Source organism: Sycon ciliatum, chromosome 6 (assembly GCF_964019385.1).
Source record: "Sycon ciliatum chromosome 6, ocSycCili1.1, whole genome shotgun sequence".
Classification (NCBI taxonomy): domain Eukaryota; kingdom Metazoa; phylum Porifera; class Calcarea; order Leucosolenida; family Sycettidae; genus Sycon; species Sycon ciliatum.
The window spans coordinates 35,033,910-35,042,435 of NC_088648.1; the positions used below are offsets into that span (position 1 = coordinate 35,033,910).

The 8,526-nt window shown below is 44.5% G+C and overlaps 1 protein-coding gene across 1 annotated transcript; it reads left to right on the forward strand.

Moving 5' to 3' along the window:
• Positions 1-7,322: 7,322 nt before the first annotated feature.
• LOC135820275 (uncharacterized) lies at positions 7,323-8,267 on the forward strand. Its single transcript, XM_065333592.1, has one exon. The coding sequence runs from the start codon at positions 7,323-7,325 to the stop codon at positions 8,265-8,267; it is 945 nt and encodes a 314-aa protein (XP_065189664.1).
• The last annotated feature ends 259 nt before the right edge of the window (positions 8,268-8,526 follow it).

Below are 8,526 nucleotides of genomic sequence, written 5' to 3' on the forward strand. Positions count from 1 at the left end.
TCCATTGGGTTTGCTTTACAGGTAAAACGCCTTAGCATTAAAAATCAGTTCTCCGGGATGAGGATAAACGAATGGTAACCTTCACTTCTCTTGGTGCTCGCTGCTCTTCAGCTGAAATGCGATAGTAAAGGTATCAAAATAGAAGAGACAAAGGAACCACTGACCCCGCCTAGCCTCTTTCAAGGACCAAGAGAAACAATTCATGTTGCCATGGGGATTTGAACACAACGCCAGAACACAGTGTCGTTTGATAGAGGAAAGAGTCGAGAATCCCTTATCCCCTTTTGAATAGAAAACAGAAAACAAAATTATACCAGTAAACGCACGGGCACTGTCCTGTCCAACATCGTCTCCAAAAAAACTCACAACCGGCCATCCGAGATTGCCAACTAGCTCTCGCAAAGCATTTACAGTACCGTATTATTCACGGGCACCTGCGACGCACATGACCACCCACCGCAGCAATAAAAAAACAACTCGACACCAGACACTACACTAATACTACAGTAACGAAACAATTCATAACATTCCAGGACACTGACCGACGGTACTGACGTTTTACAACTAACCGGTCTGTAGCGCTGGTACATGTGGAATGCGCTCTCATACAGCCTTCCAACTTTGTTCATGTTCGCATAGATTCCCTTTTAATTTTTCTTCGCATCTTTGAGCCAACAATTGGCGAGGAACGTTCTTTGCGTGCTCTAAACGTGGCTTGATCGTGTAGTCAATTGTCTTGCCAGTATCGAGTTTGAAGTGAGGTACCCTGTAAAGTATCGTCGACAACAGGCATATACATCCTCCACCGTCCTTGACAGGTGAGATTTTCAGCTCGCACTTTTTTGGTTGCGCTCAACTCCTCCCCCGTTTTTTTTAATACAACTTGGAACCTTCCAAGTTGGAAGACTGTTAGAGCGCATACTCCACATGTGATAGAGTTGATAGCCAGTTCATTGTAGAACGTCAGTACAGTCCGTTGGTTTTGTGCAATATTATTGCATTCAGTAACTAGTGATATTCGGAACACGTAGCAGGTATATTCTGCTGTATGCACTAGTAAGGAAGTTTCTAACGCGTACGGATTTTATATACCAGTATACGTACATTGCGTGTAGGAAGTTTAAACATATAAAATAAATTCGGAGCATTAAATAATCGGGAATTGTACACTGGGAATATGCTACGAATTATCGCTCCGTATACGATAATCCGACGTAGCGAATGAGTTCCGGTACGTTCAGGGAGCCATACGTTCTAGCGGGTTATGTATAAAATGGAATGGCGAAACTACGGAAGTCGTTGGATGTAGTCTACGTATCAGCGCCCAGCAGCATTTGGTAAGAAATAGCGTCCTTCTGCTCTTCGCTGTAGTCTTGAAAGCTCTACCATTATGGATTGCGTACTTCCCTCCATGATATTGTTTGTGCTGGCACTTTGGAGTGCGCAGTTGGTGAGCTGCCAGCAAGCGGGTGCACAGTTCAAATGCTCCCAGACGAATGAGAACGTGAGCCTCCTTACTTGCATTATCAACAACTGGAGCGATGCGCGTTACATAACAGAGAATGGTGTATTCATTAACTTGACCATGCCAGGTAACGACTACGGAGTAAAGGTGACCATTATATGTCCAGCAATGTTTACACAGAATGTGCTGCTAGTTTCGAAGCAAGGATTTGATAGCTGCAATGGCACAGAAGACTGGCTTGGTCGCCGCCATGTGTTAACGCATATCCAATTGCCAGACGACGAAGCCACGATACATGCCTGCTACAGGTATGTATTGCGCCGCGTTGAATGGCAGTTCCAGTATCAAGGACAGCTGGTGGATAACCACTACTTTATCGGAACAGTGAAGAACCCAAATACGTTCAACCCACACGCGGTCGGTTCGCTTCTAAATGGGATGTGTAGCGACGGATTGAAGGCCAATATTCAGCTGAATTGGAAGCAGCCGCCAACCTCCATGCCAACCACCATGCCGACCACCATGCCGACCACCATGCCAACCATACCGCCTCTAAATACCACGGTGGTACCAACCCGATCATGTGGCATGCGAGCTGTGGTATGCGTATATGTTATCATTCTTGCAGCCTTGTTAGCTGGTGTTCACTAGGGTGTGAACTGCATTCATATGCACTGCACACTTACACTACTAGGTACATCTAGGAATGAATCATAGCACACTGACATCACTCCCGCTGAATCTGCTGAATTGTGTTTCAATGTACATGTTTTGGATTCTTACGAAGATGAATAAAAGAAGTTTTAGTATCAACGTTTTTAGTTCGTGCATTGCGACATTTCGGGAAGTGTATTTGAAAGAGAATTCAATCTCTTGTACCGAGGCAAACAATGATGCCTGCAAGATGTCGAAAATAATCATTTCGGTTTATGCCTTTTGCATTGGAGTCAGAGTACGTATTAAATATGTATAGTTATGTCTGTCGCTACCCGAAGAATGGTACTTACTAGTGCTTTGACGCTAGGTGTGTCCGCCGGGTTCCATATTAACAAGTGATCTTCTTAGGCCGATGCAACCCACGCCTGTGCATACGTTGAAATCGCCTAACTGCTCTCATACCAAGAAATGTGCGAAGAGAAAGATCACCTTATTGCTCTCACACCCAGACCTGTGCATGCAGAGAAATCACCTCGTTGGTGGCACTGGCAGACCTCACTGCTCCCACACGTTTCACTTTGCGCCTACTGCTCCACACGCAACTGTTATGGTAAGTTTCGAACCCCCGCCTTCATCACCCTTACAAATTCTGTCCAATGTGATACACTTCTTCCTCTGTTTTGTTGGATGGAGACAGAAGCGGACTTGGCTTAATTTCAGTATATTCTCATACATTGTTATTTGGCATTTGATTGTGTGCTGTGGTAGTATTGTTATTATTTTTACTATGGCAATAAGTAGGACGAGCTGAAGTGACATCTTATTATTATTATTATTATTATGCTCTTTTCGCGTTAGCACCAGTGAGCTTATAAAGCTCACATATAGCCTTCGCTTAAGCCGCAAGAAGGAGCAAGTGAGCGCGAGGAAGCGCAATGCACACAGAGCGTCAAAACAAAACAAAAAAAAAGGAAAAGAAGACGAGCTGCAAGAAGGAGCAAGTGAATGCGAGGAAGCACAGTGCACATCAAGCATCACAATCGCAAAAAGACATCTGGATTACTACATCTGGATTACTTTATGACACAATGTAAGCGATGGAGACGATGCAAAAAACAATGAAAAGGGTTATGAAATACATTTACTCGAAGTATGAAGAAATAAGCTTCATTTTATAAACTGCCATCATTAATACAAGCTGGATCGACATTTGTGTACACTTTATTCATGTAATGTAAAACTTTCGAGACAATGTGCAATAAAACGTTGAAATTGTTAAGAAATGTTGTACAACACTCATCAGGAATTTTCGTTTTACTAAAGGAAAATGAAAACAATATTGAACTATTATAGAAAACCTAAAGTATGAGAAGTAACACTAAGAACAACAGCAGTGAAATTTACAAGTGTGAATTTTAACAATGAAAGCGAGGGCAATAACGAATGCGTGTACTAACACAAAAACTGCAACTGGAAAATGAACACAGAAGAGAAAGAAAGAAGGAAGGACAAAGTGATAACAAAAAACAGCAGTACATTACACCTAGAACATTAACGGCCGAGCTTGGCCGTACTAAACATGACACTTTACTTGAACAATTTCAACCCAATTATACTATCCTTCTGTACACACAAATTAGGCTTATACAGATAGCTGACAGATGGCTTCCAAAACTTTAAACTGTAGTCCAAAACCGTTACGACCACGGAACAATAATGTGAAAGAAGGATCGGAACACGAATTGCAACAATCAGGACTAGCCAACAGATGATTGTACACTGAAGACTTGCTATAACGAAACCTACGCACAACATTAACATCCTCACCGCCACTCCCAAGATCACTAGAATCGTCGCTCTCCGACTCATTGCTCCCTTCACCGGCCGTCCCATCACACGCTTCCTCTCCGCTCTCTCGGTTATCCCGCCTGACTTGGTCCATTGAACGGGACTCGGCCGTCACCCTGCTGACACGTCCCTCCTTGCGCCCTTGTCCGATGAGTGCGTAGCTTCTGTTGTAGTTGGCTGTTGATCGTCTTGGTCTTTCAATAGTGGGCTTGGATGGTGGATTAGTTGTGGTTGCTGTAGATTGCATTGTTGGTGATGGTGTGGGAGCTGCTGATACGCAAGGTGGGTCTTTTTGAGTTGGCAATTGTAGTGTTATTGCCATTTTCGATGTTGCTCGCAGTCTGTCACTGGCAAGATCCACCGCCGCAAGATTCGACGGCGGAGGATCAATAGGAGGCAGTGGGACCGGGACAGCAAGAGGCACCACCCCAGTAAAAGCCGCCTGGGGCACTGACGAAGGAACCACTGACTGCAGTAGCAAAGGTGGCGACACAAGCCGGCCACCACGCCCACCCTCCTCTACCACCGCCACCAGCGGCGGCGGAGCAAGCACAGTCTGTGAACCAGGATCCACAAGTTGTGTAGGTAACGGTTGTTTTATGGGTCGCCCTTGCTTCGGTCTTTGTTCTTGCGCGCAAGGTGGAAGCATGTGACGTGGTGTGTGTTGTTTGATGCGTGTGTCCAATGAACATTTTACAACCTTTGACTTGCGGACTTTGCATGTTAACTTTCACAACAAATACGTGTTATCGAATTTCCACACCGCGCACCTAACGAATACAGTCTTTTCTGATCTCCAACACTGCTGTAGGAAAAAAAGAGAAAAAAAGTAATTTATCGTGTTCATTCACGAAGGGAAATCACGCCGGCCGCTAACAACCGGTAAGCCATAGCGGCAAATGCAGCTCCTAACTGCTATATAATAATGTTGATTTCACATGCAGGGTTCTTTGGTTATGAAGTACGATTTTTATGCTTATTGTTGAGGTCCTCATTTTTCATCTGTTGTTTTCGCCGTACAAATTCTACAATGTTTGTAACATGGAAAAATGTAGGCACAAGTTATGCGAATATATAATGCGATCCTGTCTAGCAACGAAAACAAATTTTGAACAGTCAGTGGAATGCCTCAGTACTCTTTGTCAAGTTTGTGCTAGATTGTGCAAGTCTCATTTTTGACCATCTGGCTTGGGTGGAGGACTCGATCGCATAGCTTGTGCCAACAATTTTTTTTTTTACCATTTTTTCCTTGACTCCCCATCTGAGAGAAGTTCTCCCACAATGTTTTGTTTCGGTTAAGGTATAGAAATAGAAGAGACAAAGGAACCACTGACACCGCCAAGCCTCTCTCACGGACCAAGAGAAACAATTCATGTTGCCATGGGGATTAGTACACGACACCAGAAAATGAAATCTACTGCAATTGGAAACACTGTCATTTGATAGAGGAACAAGTCGAGAATTCCTTATCCACTTTTGAATAGAAAACGCAGAACAAAATGATCTATTGTGCTGTTGTTCGTGTTTTGTGACGAAGCTGTCCGCTAAGGACCGCCAAAGGCTCTCTACTGTGTTCCGCCGTGCTGTGCGAGCTGCCTGTGTTGCTAAGTCACAGGACGACATCACGCCACTATTGACAACATTGGCGATTTATCCTTTTGAACACTATATGATTCTCAATTTTGCACAGTTTATTCATAGAAATCATGTCATCATCTCACTGCCTACCCTAACGGAATTATTTCCACCGATCACAACAGGCCTTAGAACTAGAAGCCACTCTAATGCTTCCATTGCCATATCTAAGCACCAGACAACTGATGGAGTCAATTCTTTTTCTTATCGTGCCGCAATTTTCTTTAATAAACTACCTGCCGAGTGGCGCAAACACCACCGTACCTCTACATTTGCAAACCAACTCAGGGAACTTTTTAAAGACCCAGTGGCGTTTAAGAAGTATTTTGACTTTCTTTTTGGAATCTGTTGAGTTTCTCGATGATCTTGATAGTTCTTGTACTAAGCTTGAAGTTGACTTGGTGTTTGATTACTGTACTGCTTGATGTCTGAATTCCAATCTTTTTTCTATTTTGTTTCTTTTCTTTTCCTTTCCTTTCCACTTATCCCGTTATCGGCCCTCTTATGTGTAGTGTGTATCACTGCTGAGGCATACGATGGTAAATAAAACGAGAGAGCTTTGAAGCTCAGGGCCCTACGCCATGCTTTTTTGCCTTGATGACCTAGACAAAAAAAAGCATAGGAATGTTATAAATTCTTTAAAGAAATTGTTTTTTTTTAAGACATAACCTGGGATTCGAACCCGCACTATCGCGCGCCCTGCATGCATCCCCCGATACATTCAAATAGGGCTTTCAAACGCAAGATAATTACGTAAAGCAACTTGGAAGAATGGGTATGAATGCGAAGTGTATGGGGGAATGCATGTAGGGCGATAGTGCGGGTTCGAATCCCAGGGTATGCCTGAAAACAAAAAGGGAGAATTGAAAAATTTATAACATCCTATGCTTTTTTGAGTGATATTAGAGAGGTTTTGCATTCCGAATTTCGGAATGATTTTCGACTGTGCTTTTCCGAAAAAAGCGCGTTCCGAAAAACGGTATTTTCAGTGTTTTGCATTCCGAACATCTGATTCGACTTCGTTTCCAAGGGTTGCCATGCAAAACAAAATGGAGAGCGTCGAAGGGGTTGAGCAGGATCAAATCCATGTGCGCAGGTCAAAATGAATTTGGGTGCGGTTCGAAGACGAGGACGGACTGATGGTGGACCAAGTGATCCAACAGCTGAAGACGAGGTTGGCGAACTACTGTCTTGTACTGTTAGAAGGCTCCAGGGCAAAGGAAGATAGAGTGTGATGAAGTGTGAGAAGATTAGTCAACATGGCGAGATCAGCGAGAGCAGCAAAACCAGAAAAATCAAAACTACATAGTGGAAATTTTTTTAAATAATCGAGAGCAGCAGAAAGCAAAAATACAAACATGAAAAATACACTTTTTAGTATTCAAATATGCACTCCCAAACATTAAAGAGCCGAAAATCCATTTTCGGAAAACCATGCACTTTCGCCACCACACTTCCGAAAGTTCGACTACTTTTTCGACTGCTTCCGCCACATTCCGAAAATAATTCCGAAATTCGGAATGCAAAACCTCTCTATTGAGTGATATTGAGTGATATTGTATTCACTCTTCGTATTCTCAGCAGTTTAGTAGAAAATAAGCAGTGGTCATTCAACAAGCTGGGCATCGACCTCTCCAAGGCCTTTGACACTCCGCATAGAAACAGCCTGCTTGAATCAATCCTCACTGCAGCGCCTGGCGTACCTGATGCTCGAGCCATGGTCTCAACGCTGCTTGTAGACACAACGCTCAGTGTTAGAGTATGCGGACAGACTGCAGACGCCTTTCAATCTGGCCTTGGCACACCACAGGGAGATTGCCTGAGCCCTGTGCTGTTTACGTGCTACTTTGAACATGTTCTGCAGCAGCTGAGACATCAGTTCCGAAGAGAAAGTACAGGCCTAGCACCGTCTATCCCTGAACTTCAGTACGCAGATGATCTTGACTTCCTCGATGAAAATGACCAAAATCTTGAACAAACCCATGACGTATGCGTGCTGAAGATGCCAGAACACCAATTGATGGTCAACGGCGCGAAAACTGAACGGATCCAATTCTACCGCGATGCAGACCTGGAAAAAAGAGGGAAAGAAGAATGGCGGATGGCAAAGTCGGTTGGATCGAGAGCTGGTACTGCCGAGGACATCAAACACCGAATGGTTCTGGCATCGCAGTCATTTGGCCGGATGCAAAGCCTTCTACAGTCATCAGGGATCTCCCTAACGTTGAAGCTGAGGCTGTACAATTGCTACGTTCTAAGCATTTTGCTTTACAACTGCGCTACCTGGGGCCTCACTGAGGCACTCAGAACGTCTCTGGACGTTTGCCACCGCCGTCACCTCCGCTCGCTACTCCGTATAAAGTATCCAAATATAATCAAAAACACGGAACTCTACAACCGCTGTCCCACCCAACCCATCTCCAAGGAGATCGCGGCGAGGCGATGGAGCTTCCTGGGGCATGTGCTCCGGATGCCATCAGGGGCACCGCCACAGGTCGCTCTCGATTTTGCTGCTTCTGGTGCCTTGCGGGGAAGGATAGGCAGACCAAGAGCAACACTGCTAACCACTCTCTCACTGGATTGTCGGGAGAAGCTGGGGCTTGTGCTTCTGTCGCGACCTGGCCTAGCCCAGCTTCGGAAGGTGGCGTATGATAAATGCTGATGGAATTCGTTGCGAAACAGCACTGTTAATTAGCCTGGCCATAATAATAATACGATTACATCTGACATGCTTGCCTGCCTACTTGTGCGCACGCATGCATTCTTGCCGGAGATGTCTACCTGTGGCGACAATAATTTTTTCATGGACTGATCTTCTTTTTTAGTGTTTGCACACTCTTGGCTGCTGCTGCTGCGGGCACTTTTGTATTTTCATGCTGCTGCGCTCTGTACGGCTGCACTAGCCGTGTTAACTGTCGTAC